At 32.9% G+C, this 18,967-nt stretch overlaps 1 protein-coding gene across 2 annotated transcripts in view; it reads right to left on the bottom strand.

Moving 5' to 3' along the window:
* The window catches only part of LOC125074397 (probable chitinase 2), a 34,368-nt gene extending 16,023 nt beyond the window's left edge, over positions 1–18,345 (bottom strand). For both annotated transcript variants that reach the window (XR_007120102.1, XM_047685720.1), the window contains exons 1-5: positions 18,191–18,345; positions 6,957–7,121; positions 5,758–5,953; positions 4,182–4,278; positions 625–840 (exon numbers count right to left, since the gene is read on the bottom strand). Coding sequence is in view for 1 of the 2 variants with exons in the window: in XM_047685720.1 (XP_047541676.1) it covers positions 625–840; positions 4,182–4,278; positions 5,758–5,953; positions 6,957–7,121; positions 18,191–18,266 (750 nt within the window). In the remaining variant the exon portion in view is untranslated. The remainder of the gene's footprint in view (positions 1–624; positions 841–4,181; positions 4,279–5,757; positions 5,954–6,956; positions 7,122–18,190) is intronic.
* Positions 18,346–18,967: the final 622 nt, after the last annotated feature.

Raw genomic sequence — 18,967 nt, 5'->3', positions numbered from 1 at the left:
ATTTATAAAAGGACTATTTTAAGCGGTTTGATCGAAGTGGACGTGGTGTTATATAGTCTATAAAATGCGTCTCAATAAATGGGCTATTTAATGCATTTAAGCTATAAGACTATAACAGAATATATCTAACCTACTTTCTTAGTGTTTACCGGTGCTACAACGTTGAGGCCAACCAAGCAAGTTGTATTATTAGTAATAAGACCGTCTTCATTAGTCGTATTAATAATTTTATTTTAATATGATGTTCAATGAATTGTATTTGAATTTGACAGTTGATGGAATATCTAGAAATTGTGTCTCAATGTTTAGACTTTAAGTGGACTTTTTTGGCCCAAATCAGTTACAACATTGACCTATTTGCGGTTAGTTTTTGGGATATAGTTTGATGCAAATATAGGTACCCTATATTTCTCACTTCTATTCTTCACTCTTACAATACAATGTTATGGTTATCCTAAACGATCAAGAAAACAGAGCTCAGGAACAGGAATCTGAAGCGCGAGAATTTAACGCGACTTTGACCTTGAGTCGCTACTGAGAATGGAAATTCTATTTCAAAATCTTGAGACTTGCAGACTAATAAACCAACTAGATCAAAGTGTATATGACATTGCTAATACTTACTATGCTGTATATGTCATCTTTGTATTGGCCTCGTATTGGCGCATTCGCTCCCACCACGCCATCCCAAGCTCCATGGTAGTCATACGTCATGATGTGCATGAAATCTAGGTAGTAATTGACATGTGTCAGATCGTACACCGTGTCCATATCGTCTTTGCCAGGTCTTAGTGCAGCTGTTAGAAGAAAGCCATATGGTTCGAATGCTTCTGACAATTCCTGGAAAGAGGATATATTTGAATTTTAAATAATTGATCAACTGTTAGCTAAGTAAAGTTTTTAAAATGTCAGCCTGTATGTGGCTCACTGTTGCACTGTTATACATTTGAAATAAAAACACGTAAAGGAGACCTATGAATAAAAAACAAAAACTAAAGAAAATCTTAATACCAATAATAATATATCAAACGGTGTAAAGAAAGTCTTGGAAGAGAAACGGAAATACCAACTGGACCAAGTACATTGATGATTGAAAGAAGACGCTGGAAAAATAGTTTCAGAGAGTGATGAGGGCAGGACTGATTGGAGTAGTGCTAATTAGGAAGGGGATTCTTATCAGAGCCTTTGAACATTTTATTTCACATCTAGTTGTCGCCCGCGGCTTCGACCGCGTTTTAGAGGTTGGTTGTCATGTGTTAGGCAAAAAAAGCCTATATCCTTCCTTAGAGTTCAAGTTTGCTTAATACCATATTTCGTCTAATTCGGTTCATTGGTTGGGCAGAGAAAGAGTGATAGACAGACGGACAAACAGAGTTATATAAATGGCACATTTATGATATTAGTAAAGATGACTTTAATTTATTATGTATGAGTATGCGTACATTGTTCCTTAATTATTATTTTTTTGCATATGGGCCACCTCATGGTAAGTCACCACCGCCCATAGACAATGGCATTTTAAGAAATATTAACCATTCCTTACCACCATTAATCACCAATGGGCCACCAACCTTGGGGACTAAGCTGATACGTTCCTTGTGCCTGTAGTTACACTGGCTTACTCACCCTTCAAATCGGAACACAACAATCCAGACAGGCTTGCACAAAGGCTTACCAGCAAGTATTATTAAATATCTATTCATTTCACCTACTCTACCTAAATATTCCTTCAAAGATCGCTTTGTCAGCTATAAGGTCATCTTTTATCTTACGTAGCAATTATATTTACGTTTCTATGTATAAGTACAATAAACTATATTTGTTTTGAAATAATGTTTACTAATCTGACGTCATTTATATTTTTTGTTTTGTTAGCAGTACGTATAAAAACGTACTGCCATGTTAAGTACTTTTTCCATTAAGGTTTTAATATATACAATCAACAATATAAAATAATAATTGTTCAAATCACGATCGTGTGGGATGCTGACATTATCTCGCTGTATTTGTTTTGTAAATATCATGTCATAAAATTGATTAATTTTAACTTCAAATAGGTTATCGAGAGTGTGGGCAGACAAAATAACAAACAGGCGATTTTTTTATATAATTGAAATTGACAAAAAACGGCGATGTTTGTACGAACTGAGACATACCAGTAGGTAGAACACGTGAATCTTAAACAGAGTTTTCTGAATTTTCATTTGTTTAGTTTTGTGTTTATAATTCGATTAATTTTGTGCTTGGTGCTGAAGGAAACCTTCATGTGTCAAATAGAATTCTTCCATACGTGGATTCATCCAGTTTTGGATACTCGAGAGAATTTCTATATGCAGCTGTGAGGTGTTTAGAGGCTGATAATTTTCTTTTGTATGTAACGATAATGATACATTAGTAAAAATATTTTTCGATTATCAAGTCAATCTCTTTGCGGTCATCGTTAGAATTCACATATTTCGTCTTGAAGACAATATAGCCGACTATGATCACCTCGGAAAGCAAATAAAGCTGTTGGTCCTACTTTTGGTTAGTCGTATCGGATTTGCCGTTACATTGGATTGAGAGTTAGGGAAAAGGGAGTGCACCTGCGATACGCACACAGTTATAGCACATGTGTGTGCATAAACTAAAAATAACTCTATATGACATCCTTTATGCGATAAACTTACACGACCGGAGAGAACTCAGTACTCACCAATAGTCGTTTACATGCTTTCGTGACTGAATTCTCCTCCGCCTCAAGCCCTTATTTACTTTGACGTTTTTTATGAATGAATTTATTTTGCAAAAAAGCCTAATAAATTTTACAAGTCCTAAAAAATAAGCCACTAGACTGACGAAGATAAGACATACGCAATAGATTTAAACAATATTCATAAACAAAACATATTCGCAGTACCGATAACGAAATTTGTGTTAACATTGTTTTTGTTTACGAATCGAAATTATTCCAAGATAATAAAAAGTATACGTAACATTTTATCAACCGTCAAGTCAAAGTCAAAGTCAGAAGTGTTTACACTTGCTTATTGATTGTCAAAAATCTACCACCTGTTCGGAATTTAGCACCTCGGACCTGAGAAGAACCGGCAAAAGAAACTCAGCGGGATATATATATATCTTTTTTTTTTTTTAACCATTTTTCATGTACAATGATGATTATATTTTAGTTATTTGAAACAGCCTAGAGGCGATCATTTCATTCCCAAGGTGTGCAGTCAACTTTAATACAAAAGCGAAATACCACTCAATGATAACTCACGAAATCTCAGGAACTACAACACCTATAAACTTGAACTTTGGCATATAGAATCCTTATAGGGTGTAGACATCCGCTAAGATTTGCGGAAGACTTCCGATCCGGATTTTATGAAAGTCTACTCCTAAGGAGTAAAACGAGGGTTGTAAGTTTATGTTTTATAAATTTATACGCGCAGGTAAAACCGCAGGTTTTACTAGTAATTGTATATTTTCATATCTAATCCAGTTTTTCATTTGTTCAACGGATATTTTGTCTTTTATATATAATGTTTATTTTTATTATGATATAGGTATTCGGATGGGCAAATGGGCTACCTGATGGTAAGAATCACCACCACCTACAGACATTGTCGCTGTAAGAAATCTTAACCCTTCCTCAAATTGCTGTTGCACTACCAACCTTGGTAACTAAGATGTTATGTCTGTCCTGTAGTTACACTTGCTCACTCACCCATCAAACTGGAACACAACATTTCTAAATATTGCTGTTTGACGGTAGAATATCTGATGAGTGTACTTACTGAGACGGGTTTGCAAAAAGCCCTTTACAATGAAATCAATTGAATACCCAATACAACATTAAGTTTGTTGTTGTGGTTTGAGAGTGTAGTTTTGTTTTGCAAGAGTAACCAGACCATAGATAACCGAGAGTGATTCATAAATGCCACAAAGAGGGATAAGGAAGGGTCTGGTTTTAATTCGCCGAGTAAAACCACGTTCACGAACGTCCGTGATCAGTGAGTTATCCAATGAGATAATGTAAATTTATGTTAAGATTCGAGAGTTCTATCCTCACGACTTGGCAATAATAATAATCTTTTATCAACGCATTAAGAACAGTCAATTAAAAAAAAATAATCTATTGGTTGTTAATGATAAAATAGCAGTTAGATCAGAATAGCAATTAAATACAATTTTACCCTAATCAAATGTACGTAGTTTTTCCTATCTTCCGGCTTGCCTCCTCTTTGTGTCGGGTAATCCCAGTTCAAATCGAGACCATCGAATTTATATGTTCTGTAAGGAAAATAAGACATTTTAAATTGTGCAAAATAAATACAGGGTTAGTTATTTAGGCATTTTGCGGTTCGTTCCAAGAAGGTGAATCATTATTTAACAAAGGCCCTCGTGAAGTGTCTTTACTGTTGAAGAAATTTCGTATCAAAACATGCATACTTTAAAGTTTTTAGGATCAGAGACGACTTCGTGGTAACGAGTTGCTCTCAACAGAATAATCCCCTATATGTGTATGATACAAAAATCTTTTAATTTAATGAAGGAGATAGAACGATATGCGTTAAAGGTTTGTGAGAAAGAGATGATTAATATTCGACGTAAGAATAGGTTTAAATTATAAAAAAAGTTCAAGAAGAAAAAAAAATGGTTGAAGGCATCGAGACGGTGATGAGTAAAATAGAAAAGAATTAAATCAGATAAATGAAAGAATAATAAGTCTAAATGTGTCTTTTTAGCGTTGTAGCAGGTAAATGTTCATCAAGCCTCTTTCTAAATCAAAGGAGAGGTGCAGTAGCTGAACACTTTAGAGTTGACACTATTACCATTCAAGTTTTTGTTGCATCACAATGCATAACATTAATAAATAAATTGACTAATATATTGATAATAAAGATGAAGATTAGAAAAACCCAGATTTTATTTCCTGACTTAAAAGCGCAATCTGTACTTAATCTATAAATAATACATACATACAAGTGTTGTCTCAGCTAGATGATCGAATCAATTAGTTTTTAATATGACAATCAATAATTGTAATTCTATAATATTTAATTAAGGATTTTGATTTGATAATAATAATATTGGACAACATCCCATACATTATTCTGATTCCAATGTAAGTAACTAAAGCACTTGTGTTATGGAAAATTAGAAGTAACGACGGTACAAACACCCAGACCCAAGACAACATAGAAAACTTATGAACTTTTTCTACATCGACTCGGCCAGGAATCGAACCTACCCAATCGTAGTGGCCTACCCATGAAAACCGGTGTACAGACTACTCGACCACGGAGGCCGGCCTTTGTATTGTTTTTCCAATTATCTTCAATTTATCAAGAACCTTATATTCAACCGCAAAGATTAATACTTTTTATTTGCTGCATTCCACCATAAGGGGTGAGTTAGTGGGGTAAGTTGGGTTAGAAGAAGTTAGTGTTTAGTGGTTTTTACTTCTGTAAGTGTTGTTTATGGGCGCAACTGACTTTCAGCTTACCAAATATTGATATATATTTTAAGAGACTTTTGTCAAATTATCAGCGATATTATTAGATTTAAAGATAATTGGAAGAAAACAACATATATACTGCAGCTGGTATTGGTGTATCTTAATTTTGTAACTGCATTAATTCAGGAGGTCTCATTCTATCTCTTTTTTATGAATCAGATAAAAAGGGACAGAGATATTTTAGGTCTCGTTAAATGTCTTATATAAGTGAAGATATATATAATTCGTGTGTGTGTAGTGATTTTACTTACTCTAAAAAGTTCATGACACTCCTTATAAATATATTCCTCAGTTTTGGATCAGCAGCCATCTTGGAATATTTAGCGGAACCCTCATTCCATCCTCCAATACCTATTGAGACTTTAAGGTGTTTGTGCTTCTCTTTCAAGGCCACGATCCGCTTAAACCCTCCTTTACCATCATTAATTTCCAAATCTTGGTATGCATCTGTAATATTATTTGATATAACGTCAATATCTAACGCAGTTTCTTGCCGGTTCTACTCAATAAAATCTGCATTCGAACCGGTTGTATCTCTACTTTTACCTTAATCACATTACACTAAAACTTAAATTAAAAGTGTAGTGTAAATCCTACTTAAATATTAAATCATATAATTCCAGTTTTGGAGTATCGTCGTTAACTCAGTTTGAAATATTGGAATTTAGTTTATTGACCTTTTATTTCTAGCTGTGTGATATATTCAAAATCTTTAAACTTTTAAAATTTATATATTAACATAACGAGTCTTTGGATCAAGACTACACTGTTTTCTATCACAGGTTATTAGTGATAATGCATAATCTTCCAAAAAATTCAATGCAATAATTCATATACACAAAAGATTTTAAACAAAAAATAAAAAGAAATCCGACTGAGCTAACCTTTTTATGACAAGTTGATATTTATAGTTGATAAACAGGTGAATAAATCGGCAATACGAACGTAAATCATCTTCTATTACACCATAAATGTAAGAAGGTTATTGAAATATAATAAAATAAGGTTATTAACGTGATGATCATTAGTGAAGCTGACTCACTGAATCTGGTAGTATAATAATTTATATGATATATAATTTGAATTAATAACGTCATGAATACGTGAAATATTTTGGGTGTGAACCAAAAAAAATGCTGGATGAAATTTCGAAACATGTATAACCAGAAAAGGCATTGTTGTAATTTTAGTGGGATAAGCTTCTAACCTTGTACATAAAGTGAAAAGTACTTTACCCAGAATAGGGATGAAGAGGAGTGTTTATGGGTTGTTATTTTGTTTTTTACAAGGGGTAAATCTTTCCTCAGAAGCTTCAGAGAAGATGCCATTGTTGGATTATACGTGTAAGAGAAATTCTTCCGGCATAAATGCAAGTTTTCTTATAATTTGCGATCTTTATTTTAAAACCAATTGTTCTCCCCAATGAACCAAATTAAAAATCAAATCATACCAATATTAGTGATCTTAAACGTGTTCTCGTCAAGGCCGACGAAGCAATAAATAAGATGTGTGCAGAGCGACGGCTCTATATCGAATATGTCGAAGCTACCAGCTCCAGGCCGGTACACTGACCATCGGGACACGTAGCACACTATAACCTTGTCATGTGACGATCCTGTAAAAAAAAAAAATTTTTAGAATATATATTATCCAGTATAAGCGTAAGTGGGCTTCGAATTATGAAATATCAAGGCAATTACAAGGGACATATATTAGTTTCTTCATGGTGACATTTAAGAAATTATCTAAATTTGGTCATCTATACAATTAAGAAATTCAAATGTGTTTAAAAATTAATAGTGTTTGTCCAATTGAAAAATTAAGGAAAACAATATGTTTCAGTATTTGCAAGATATGTTATATAGATTTCATTGTATTTGATTGACATAACCTTGTATTTCAAATGTTTGAAAAGACTGAGTTTCTTCCTGGTTCAGTTGAATCTACAGTCAAAACTGGTGGTAGATTTACATTTAATACAATTCTGTAAAATGGCAATTCCAAAGTGACTGTAATATTTTGTTACGTTTTATCGATTTTTTTTTTGTATTTTTATTTCCAAATTTTCTTGGTAACACTAAAGCTCGTCAAAGAAAACGCTATCAAACAAAGAACGTCGGCTTAATAAACAGAAGAGGGCAAAGAGAAAATGGTACTATGCTCTTTGACTATTTGTAAGTAGATTAGTTTTACCTTTCCCGGATTCATAAGGTAATAAGTATTTTTAGATTGAACGAACATAAAAAGAAAAATTATTGTTTATTTTTCGGCCAGGAAAAGAGTATTTATCTGGTTTCCTCTACTACACTATGCAGGCATTATACATATAAACCTTCTTGAATTGCTCTGTTTATTAACGAAAACTACATTAAAATCAGATGCGTAGTGTAAAAGATCTAAGCGCACGGATGTTGGAAAGCGACTTAGCTTTATACTACGTAAAGATTACCATTGTTAAAAAAAAAATTAATAAAAAAGAGATCCGCCATTATTTAAATTAGATTTAACCTTTTTGTTAAGGTTATTAAAAACAAAATAACAATCTAACATTTTATTCTTGTTTTAAAGTTCGACTTGTAAATATTATTCGAATTTCGTATCTGCTTATCAAATATATTAAAGGTCAACGTGATATTAATATATTCAAATCAAAATGAGTATTAAATTGTATATACGTTTGAGGAAAACAGATTTGCACGACTTATCCTTATTGAACTATTGTTGTGTGAGGCGTAGGCATCTGATTGACATGCCTAATGTCCACAACTACCGAATAACAACTGACAACGCTAATTAGTTAGATTACAGGTATATATTAATGACAACTCGTCGATACTTAGATGTTTATATAAACCGTTCTGAAGTTCAAAGTTCAAACACCAGGTCAGGCCGATAAGATATTGGGTTTTTCTATTGAACAATTCTCAGTAACAGCCCTGGAATGTGTGTCTCCCTTGCTTCGAAAGCCGTTTAGCCGATGGTCCTGTGCCTGAAGTTTTCGTGTCGGATTTGTCATGCCATCGGATTGTGAGAGTGAGTTAGTTCATCTGTGTTTAATGATACGTGCACTAATATGTCTTGCGTAGTTGGCTGGTCTCCCGTGAGTTTGGCCGTCGTGACAGAAATCGGTTTGGACCCAACTCCCAACGTCGACGGCATTATAAGCCGATTTCCTTAGTCGTTAGCTTAACAGGCACTCTTAGGGCGCGCATATTTTGAGCTCTTAAGTGGGCTCCCAACATCCGGCTGAGTAATTTGAGACTCGACCACCGTCCGGTGTAGTTGTTGGGCCAACACTTGGGCCAACACTGACACCAATAAAAAAATAATGTTTTACTGTTTATGTTTGCCGGTATACTTTTTTATAATATTGGTTGGCAGATGAGGAATTGGGTTACCTCACGGTAAGTGGTCACCACCGTCTATAAACATTGGCGCTATAAGAAATATTAAGTTATTTACTATTCCTCACATCACCAATGCGCCACCAACATTGGGAATTAAAATACAAAAACACATAAAAACAAATTGCTGTTTGGCGATAAAATATATAATAGTATCTATCCAGACGGGCATGCACAACCCTCCCAAGTGAACAATGTTACATATAAAATATATCAAATAATATAAAACCTTTTTAATCGGACATAATAATTATGCGCAGTTGAGAAAAAAAAAACAACAATCTTACTATTTATAAACTTCAAGCTCGATATAATGTTACTAACAATATTATTTACAATAAAGTAGATAACGAAATCGATTATAATTATATAAACACGACAAGGTAAATAACATTAACAACGAGTTTCCTATTCCACAAAATAAATACATCCGTCCTGGACAAGAAATACTTTACTTTATTTATGGAATAGGTTTCTAACAAGGAGGCTTATCTGTTGGAAAATGAATACCATCGTACATGGACATTTGCAACACCGGGGTGTGCAGGTACGTTACTGGCCTTTGAGGAATAACTAGGATACTTGCTTGAAGGTTGTCTTTGTTTCGGTGGAGACGGAAAATTGTTCTTCTAGCGTTTAACGCACAGACTTGTGTCGTTTTGGAGTTGAATTGTTTCTATACTAAAATTCCGCAGATATTTATGTCATTACATGTTAGGGAAATCTTATGTGAAGCAATGACTGGGTAGGACTTTGTGCAAGCCTATCTAAGTAGGTACCATCTACTCTTAAGAAATTCTATCGTGAACGTTTTAAGTTAGAACTACACCCCCCCCCCTACTATGGTATGAAAGTAGTACAAATAATATTCATGGTCGAATGTAATGTATGTTTAAGTAAGTATGTATGTATGTTTAAGAGATAACAGACACCTATTTCCCTCTTAACTTAAAAACACAAAAGATTTATGCATGTACTCGATAATAATGAACGTATTGAAGTTAAATGCCCACTTAGATGATGAATTGCACATTAAAAGCATTTAAATATAATATACACGTGCTAATGAGCAAAAGATTCATATACGACGGAGAGGATTTGAGTACGTATAGCATACACATTTTAAAATCAATTTTGTTTTCCATAAAAAAACTCTTTTGAAATCATATTTGTAGGCAAGATTAGTGCCCATATAAAGTAGTTTGTAGTGAGTTTTGCGTTTGTTCCGGCGTTCTTAATTTAAGTTATGAAATAAAACGATTTTATTAAACATCCGCGCAAATATTCAAATGTAATTCGAAAAAAGAATACAAAAACCGGTCTGAGTCAAACGGGTCAATTTGAATAAAAAAAAGAGAAAAGTATCATGGTAAACCTTTTTTTCGATTATTTTAATCGTACATAAATTTATCGAGGAAAATACGATTGTTTTTTTTTTTTTGTAGTCAATGTTGTATATTAAATCTGGTTGTCGTCAAAACACTGACACTAGGCTGCACTGTCGATTACCTTTGCCTAGACAATGGTGAAAAGCAAAAAAAGCTTTCCGGGAAAACCAATTAATTTAAAAACGATTACTTTTTAATTAAATAATAATCGAATCATTCAAATTCATTGAGTAAACGCACACTAGTAAATTAGTATGACGTTATCAGAGTGCCAAGTGTCTGTCACGCACATTAACATAACAAAGTTGATCGTTTTTTTAATTTTCATTAGTGTGACATTATGTAGACACATAAATAACCACGATTAAGGGTTTGTTTATTTTTAGATTTTTTTTTTATTTGCCTGCATTATTTTTTTAAGAAAGTAATTTATACTCGTTCGAACTGGCAACTCTGGCTTCGTCAATAATATACGATCAATTATAATACTTACAATGTAAGATGTACTTTTAAATGTATGGATGATACTATCATTCCATCTTTGTTTTCTTCGAAATATTTTATAATAAATTAAAAAAAAAAAACAAAACGAATCGCGTTTCAAAAGCAAATTTATAGTGATTTAGGTTTATGCCACGAGTTCGGCCGCCATTTTTAAATCTCTTTTTAATTGCCGCGGCTTATACCTGTGTGACTAGATTTGTGATATATTATGTACAAATCAATACATTTAGAAGTGAATATAATCGTACAATTTATTACAGTCAAAATCGTCATAAATGTTAATATTATGTTTTTGTAAATTTGTCCGTCTGTCTGTGTATTATCAGGAAAATATATACCTATATTTAATTAAAAAAAAAAAAAAAAACAAAATTAAAATATACTTTTTTGAGTAGGCTTGTACAAGCACCTATGAATCGTTATTTTGCAAACTATATTAAGTGAAGCTACCACCGGTTCGGAATGTAGATTCTACCAAGGAGAACCACCAAGAAACTCAGTAGTTACTCTTTTTCAACTTTTAAAATACCAAGTTTTGTTACAATTATATATATATAATATCCTGCCTGGAAGTCAACAAGTATTAGCTCCACGCTTTTGCATCATCTACTTTAATTTAAAAAACAACCTTAAAAACACATACATAAAATTAGTTCCATTATTATTGTATATATATATACTATGTCAACAAATATAGTATACGTTAAATTAATTTATAAGATAAAGTATATAGTTACCGAAATCGTGCGTCACGTGTACGATGATGATACTATGTCCGAAATATTCGTACACGTGCCATTACAACTGTACAAAGTTTAAACTTAATCGGATGGCCGACGCGTGAATAGAGTTTAATGTCATATATATATACATATTACTTCATCAAAGGATTTTTGCTTATAATAATATCTTGGTGTAATAGTATAAAAAAAATTCTAATGTATCACACCGCGTCACAATACACTTAGTTTCGAATTCGCTAACTTAAAACATCCTTTCTGGGGCACGGTGTTCGTATCTATACATATAATAAAATTGGAGTGTCTGTTTGTAATATTAAAATAACCGCGTTTTACTAAATGCATATGTATGTATACATGGTACTTAAACCTAAATAACATTTTTTACAATTTTTGTCTGTCTGTCTGTCTGTTTTAGATTGGACTTTCACTGGCAGATAGCTGATGTAAGAAGGAGTAACATAAGCTACTTTTATTTTAGAATTATAAAATATAAAAAAATACATCGATAAATAAGGCATGTTACTCAATACAAGCATAAGCATTAGCAGCCTGTGAATTTTCCCACTGCTGGGCTAAAGGCCTCCTCTCCCTTTGAGGAGAAGGTTTGGAGCATATTCCACCACGCTGCTCCAATTCGGGTTGGCGGAATACACATGTGGCAGAATTTCGTTGAAATTAGACACATGCAGGTTTCCTCACGATGTTTTCCTTCATCGCCGAGCACGAGATGAATTAGAAACACAAATTAAGCACATGAAAAATCAGTGGTGCCTGCCTGGGTTTGAACCCGAAATCATCGGTTAAGATGCACGCGTTCTAACCACTGGGCCATCTCGGCTCCATCAATACAAGATTAGATTAAAAATCGTAGACTTTAATTGCAGATTTATTGATTTCTAGACATATATAAAAAATGAATTGTACCTTACTGACATACTCTGCAATTAAAATGGTAGATCGTTCCGAACCGGTGGTAGCGATCAACACAGTAACATGGCGATTCAAAATTACGTTTATGAGCGTACTTGTATAAATAATATTCTGATAATGCCTCCACTGGCGAACGGCGACAGTTTAATTCCGAGAGAATATCGGAATTGCGATACAACGACGAAACGCCGCGTTCATTCTTGGAACTTTTCAACGCGGTCATGATTTGCACAAATACTATATTTAATTGAAGTCTATACAAGTATTTCTTAGGTAAGTAAATGTATAAATAACGCCATTGAGATATATAACGAAATCGGATAGACCATTTGCGAGTCAGCTTTCATAATCAAAATATACTTTATTCAAGTAGGCTTTTATAAGCACTTTTGAATCGTCATTTAACAAACTATTTAAAGTAAAACTACCACCGGTTCGGAATGTAGATTCTACCGAGAAGAACCGGCAACAAACTCAGTTGTTACTCTTTTTCAACATCTAAAAATACAGTCATGTTAGTTAAATTATATATGTATGTTATGTCTCCTGCCTGGAAGTCAACAAGCATTAACTCCACGCTTTTTTATCATCTATATAATCTTGTTTCGAATAATATGCCTTCTTTACCTATGTATATTTTACAAATGACATGAATCTATGAAACGGCAAAGTTAAAAATGTAAAAAAATCTACTGAAAATATTGGTAACTCGCAAAATAATTCGATGCGACCACGTTCTATATATTCATAATATCTAACAAAATACCAAGAAGGTTTCATTCTGTATATTTATTGACGGCAAAGTCGTAAATTACTGAATGGATTGTTTCGTTTTTTAAATCGGCAGAATTTGATCCGGTTTCCAACGTTTAGCTCACAACGTATAATAAAACTAAAGCAACTATATTGTTGTTAAGATTTAATTAAAAATTAACATATGTATAAAATTAATTTTCATCTTATTATATATGCAAAGCTTATATAATCAAATTTTGACAATGCAAGTAATTGCATCGTTGCTTTAGTGTATCGTTTAAATGGCTGCGCCTTTTGACGTATGATTTAAAATGGCGGATCAGTAGAGGTGTTAAAAGACACTCGAATTCGCCGCAGCAGTGCGATTCTATTAGAATTCACTTCGAATATCACTCGTGAAATGTTGACAATTGACGGTTTTGTCAACCGATTGTGATACGCCGTTTTGATATTTGTATTCGATACATTTTAAAATAGCAAAGCAGAGATTTTAGTTTCTTATTACAGAATACCTCTACTTAACGCGAGCGTAAAAGATCAGTATGTGATATATGATATTGACTATAATTATTATAAATTTTAAAGTACATAGGGCTCAAAATGGCGTATCAACGTAAGTCGGTTGTAAAAATATTATGAGTGAAAGTCAATTCAAACAGAATCACACAGCAGGTCACTAAACGATATATGATTTTCAGTAGCAGTTACGTACAGTTCCTATTTATACGGCTTAAAAACCTGCTAAAGTCCTACTGCTGAGCTGAGGCCCCCTCTTCCTTTGAGGAGAAGGTTTGTAGTAATTTTTCATTCAGCGCCGAGCTCGAGATGTATTATAAACACAAATTAAACACATGATAATTCAGTGGTGCTGCGTTTGAACCCACGGTTAAGATGTCCGCGTTCTAACCATTGGGCCATCACGACTCTCGGTTAAAGGTTAGGATCGTTTTGAATAATATTTTTTAGTAATATTTGATTATATAAGCCGCTTTTAAATATGTTATAATCGCTGTTTTATTCTTTATATCTATACTAATATTACAGAGCTGAAGAATTTGTTTGTTTGAACGCGCTTATCTCAGGAATAAGAAAGGTCCGATATGAAAAAACATTTCAGTGTTAGATAGCCCATTTATCGAAGAAGGCTATAGGCTATATACCATCACGCTACATACAAAAAGAGTGGAGTATCAATGAAAAATATTACAAAAATGGGGGAGAAAATGTATTGAGAGGTTTCGTTGTGTTACCCGAACAATGTCGAGATGAGCAGCTTGTCATATTATTGTTTACTAACAATTAAAAAGTAAAAACACGAAATCAGTCAATTTATCTGATGTCTGTTTATAAATAAAACTTTAAAAAAAGGTTACGTAACTGATAAACACACTGGCCATATTGCTAACAATAACAAAATGACTAGATAAAAAAACTCAAACACTCAATTGAAACTAAATCACCAACTCATAAACATCAGTGACGTCACAACTTCAAAGCATAGAGGTGAGAAGTATTTTGTATGAGAATTCAACCGAAAAAGAGTACCAATATGTATGACGTAAGCGCTAAAACTACTTAGTGGTAGATCTTTATGTAAGTCCGTCTGGGTAGGTACCACCTACTAGCAATACTTAGTACTGTTGTGTTCTGGTTTAAATGTGAGTTAGTCAGCGTAACTACAGACCCAAAGCGATGGAAGAAATTGTTAAAATGTTAGGCGCAAATGTCTACGGGCAGTAATGACCACTTACCACCTGGTGGCCAAATTATCCGGCCTCTTAACTATGTAATAAAAAAAAATACAATAATTGTAGTTGATGTTATCTTGACAAGTTTGTTAGTTATTACAAAGTATAAAACTAAGTCGCTTACCGCTGTCTGTCTCTATGTATGCTTAGATCTTTAAAATTACGCAACGGATTTTGATGCGGTTTTTTTTCAATAGATAGATTGATTCAAGAGAAAGGTTTATATGTATAAAACATGCACGATATAGTAGAGAAACACTGACAATTTTAGAGGTTTCTGAAGTGATGTCGTAAATAAACACATTTTTTGGGCTTATATTGCAAACGTTGGCTAAACCCTACGAGATAGATCAAAATAATGTACTACAGTATTATGCACCTTAAAAAGGTCTTCAAAAAAGTCCGCGATGGTATATGTCTATATGTTAGGGATAGCCCACAACAACCATTTTTTATACTTTACTTTTTACGATAAATAATGGCTTATTTTCGAAGCGATTTTAAGTAATACAGCATTAATCCTTATCCAATTAAGTACCTTAAATACATTATGTATTTAATATGGATCAATATGGCCCTTTACAGCATGTAATTTAAGGGAATATTTTCAAAGATATTACAGATTTAAAGCGCAGGGACATAGCGGTTTGTTGTCTAATGACTGAAAAACTTTGAACGTTGTAAGATATTCTGTAGTATATATCAGCAATGCACCATATTATATACTCATAATCGATATCTAACAGTAATTACTAAGAATTCTATCTCTAATGACATATTTTATACGAATTGTTATGTTACACACACACATACATATATATAATAGCGAGATTTTTTTTATATAATCTTACTCAAAGATTCTTAGATATTATGCCTCTAATATTGTAATTTCCATTTTAACAATGAATTTGAATTTTTAAGTGATGACGTCACGTATCAAATTTCGCATAAATATATTCATAACATAAGGCATATAATGAAGTGTTTAAATGTGTATATTGACTATGTCGATTCAGCGTACTTAGTTTATATCAAGTGCCCTTATACACTACACGCCTTTTCCCGTTCAAATCATACCTTTTGTCCGTTTATGTGGAAGGAACTATGACAAAAATCGCATTTTGGTAAAATCATGTGACAATCTATACACATAATAAAATTGGCGTGTCTGTTTGTAATATTAAAATAGCCACTTCTTACTAAATGAATATGATGTATATACGAGTTGCTTATCCCGAAAGAACATTTTATATATTTTTTGTCTGTCGATCAGTATGTTTGTTCCGGCTAATCTCTGAAACGACTGGACTGATTTTGACGGGACTTTCACTGATTGATGTAATAATGAGTAACTTCGGCTACAATTTTTTTTTTGTTAAATACAAACGCGCACGAAGTCGCTTGCACAGGCACAGCTAGTCCTATGTATTAATAGCGTAAGCCGATTTTTGCTTCAGTGATTATGGGACGATAGCTGCACATAAAAAATCGGTTACTGTCTCATTTTAAAGAGCTCCAGCCGTAGATATGCAGAAAATTAAAAATGATTCTTGATTGCAATTTATTGAATCGTTATGATTTAACAAAGAATTCATATTAGAGAAATCAAAGAAGTTACTGGCCGGTTAGAGCGGTACTGTGGCTGTATATATATAAAAAAAAAACAAATGTAAATCGTTCGAACAGACGTTGTCAACTTAGATTTAGATTAAATAACAAAAACCAAAGGTTTCGAAATTTGTAAAAGTCTGTTAAATAAACGAGCAGTTTCCTGAGCGACTCACGAGTTCTAATAAACAGTACAGAGATGTAGATTATCTTTAACGTAAATTTGTTTAATTTCTTAAGAGCCTTAAAAGGCTCTATTTGTCATTAGTATGCTTTGTTTTTTTTTTTTATTTCTGTTACACTTTTAAATACCTTTTTTGGAAAAAATAACCTAATAGTTTTTTACATCATAGTTCTTTCTAGACTTTGTGTTGTGTTATTTACCTGTGAAATCTCTATATATAAAAATGTCCGTGGGTGTGTAACTAAACTCCAAAGCGATAATACAGATTGTAATTTTTGTTTCTATTTGAGTGGGTCCCTAGATATAGATTGGATCCGGTAGAATCCATTTCATCCGGACGAAGAGAAATGCGAACTCGGAAAAGAAAACCAAGTAAGAAAAGCATGGTTATTCCTTGAAGAGATTCCAATTCACATGAGAAGTTAAATATAATTTGGACAGATTCAAAACCGGCCAAGTCCGAGTCGGCATCGCGTCAGAATGGTTTCATACTAATGTCTATGCAAAAAACACCTTCGTTTATAGGATTTGTTTATTTATTTTCAAAGTGAATATATAACTCAATATTCTGTGAATTTTCTAGCTGTCTGTCTCTTGCCGTTATCAATATTTTCTCGATATTGAGCACGAGCAAAAAATATCGTTTGATGTATGGGAGCCCCCTTAAATATTATTTTATTCTGGTTTATAGTTTTTTTTTTTGTAGTGGCAACAGAAAGGACAGACTGACAGACGGACAGCGGAGTCTTAATAATAAGGTCCCGTTTTGCCCTTTGGGAACGGAGCGTTACGTCTCTACTTATTAGTATAGTATTAGTAGTACTTATTAGGAGACATGTACATCGTAAGGACAATGTAGAGAGAAAATTACGTACTACTACATACATACGTACTATTTTGTTAAATTTCCAATGATTATGTTTAAGTTGTCCTTTAAGTAGAATGTTGTATAACATTATAACTTAAAATCCCGTTAAGTTCTTTCGTTGTATCTCCTCAGGTCAGTGGTATTTTTTACAAACCGGTGGTGAATTTTTGGCAATCAACGAGCAAGAATGATATTGCGCAGAATTAAGATTCTGAATTAGATGTAAAAATATTTAGATTTAAGTATTAAATAACGTCATCGCTTCAAAACAGAGGCCATTTTGTTAGTTAAATTATAACATATTTATGTAACCGTAAAATATCAAAAACAAAAAATAGGGCATAATTTTAAAAGCCTTTGCTTAGGAAAAATTGAACATAATGTATTAAAAAAAAAATAAACGTGAGTACAATGTCAAGATCGAGTATTAATTCATTGTAGAACGAGTTATAATTTACATTGCATTTACATGACATGCATGTAAGATAACCTTAAATTTTCTAATTAAACATTTTCCTTTTCAATAATAATAAATAAAACCTCCTTCGTACCTGCCAATCCCCGGCCGTCGGCTAAGTCATGTAACAGTGTCACAAATAAAAAAAATAAACTTATAAATGCCGCCATTTTGTTTTGGACGAAATATCACGCGACATGTAATTCTTAACGCGTACACGCGCGGACTGACCCGCGGAAATGTCTTTAGCGCTTTTATCTTGATTAGTGGTTTTCAATGAACTTGGGAAAACATCTTTTATTGTTTATAACAAGACTTCTCAAGCGTAAGCGTTTAGATTTAATTTTGGGATTTCTGTGAATCGCGATTCCTTTGATTAATTTGATTTTTACAAAATAACTATTATTTAGGATCGGTTTTTTCAATTGGTGTTATGCGTACTTACAAATGTAGTCGCGTTAATATGATGAGGTATGGAGTCATATCTTGATTTAGATATTCTAATATTTAAAAAACAACAACAAAATCAACAGCATGATTTTCTCGCGGGTTTTCCCGAAACATCTTTATCGAGACAACCGTATTATAAGCAACTCAGTCTGGTCGTCCACGAGTTTAGTATTTACCGACAAACAGTATTGAATTGATATGGATTTACAAAATTTCTGCCATTTTGAATTCTTTATTAAAATGGTAACTCGGAAAAAATCATTCAGAATGACTCGTTTAAAACAATAGGCAATAAGGAATTGTTATTACGAAAATCTATACTTGAACATATTATTTTGATAATATTTGCCTAGTATGTTTTATTACGTAAATAATTTCAATACAATAATTTTTTATTTTTTTATTCATGTAGTATATATAA

The sequence above is a fragment of the Vanessa atalanta genome, chromosome 27 (genome assembly GCF_905147765.1).
Source record: "Vanessa atalanta chromosome 27, ilVanAtal1.2, whole genome shotgun sequence".
Classification (NCBI taxonomy): domain Eukaryota; kingdom Metazoa; phylum Arthropoda; class Insecta; order Lepidoptera; family Nymphalidae; genus Vanessa; species Vanessa atalanta.
Note: the sequence above shows the minus strand (reverse complement) of the source record. Positions and strands in the feature narration are given on the sequence as shown.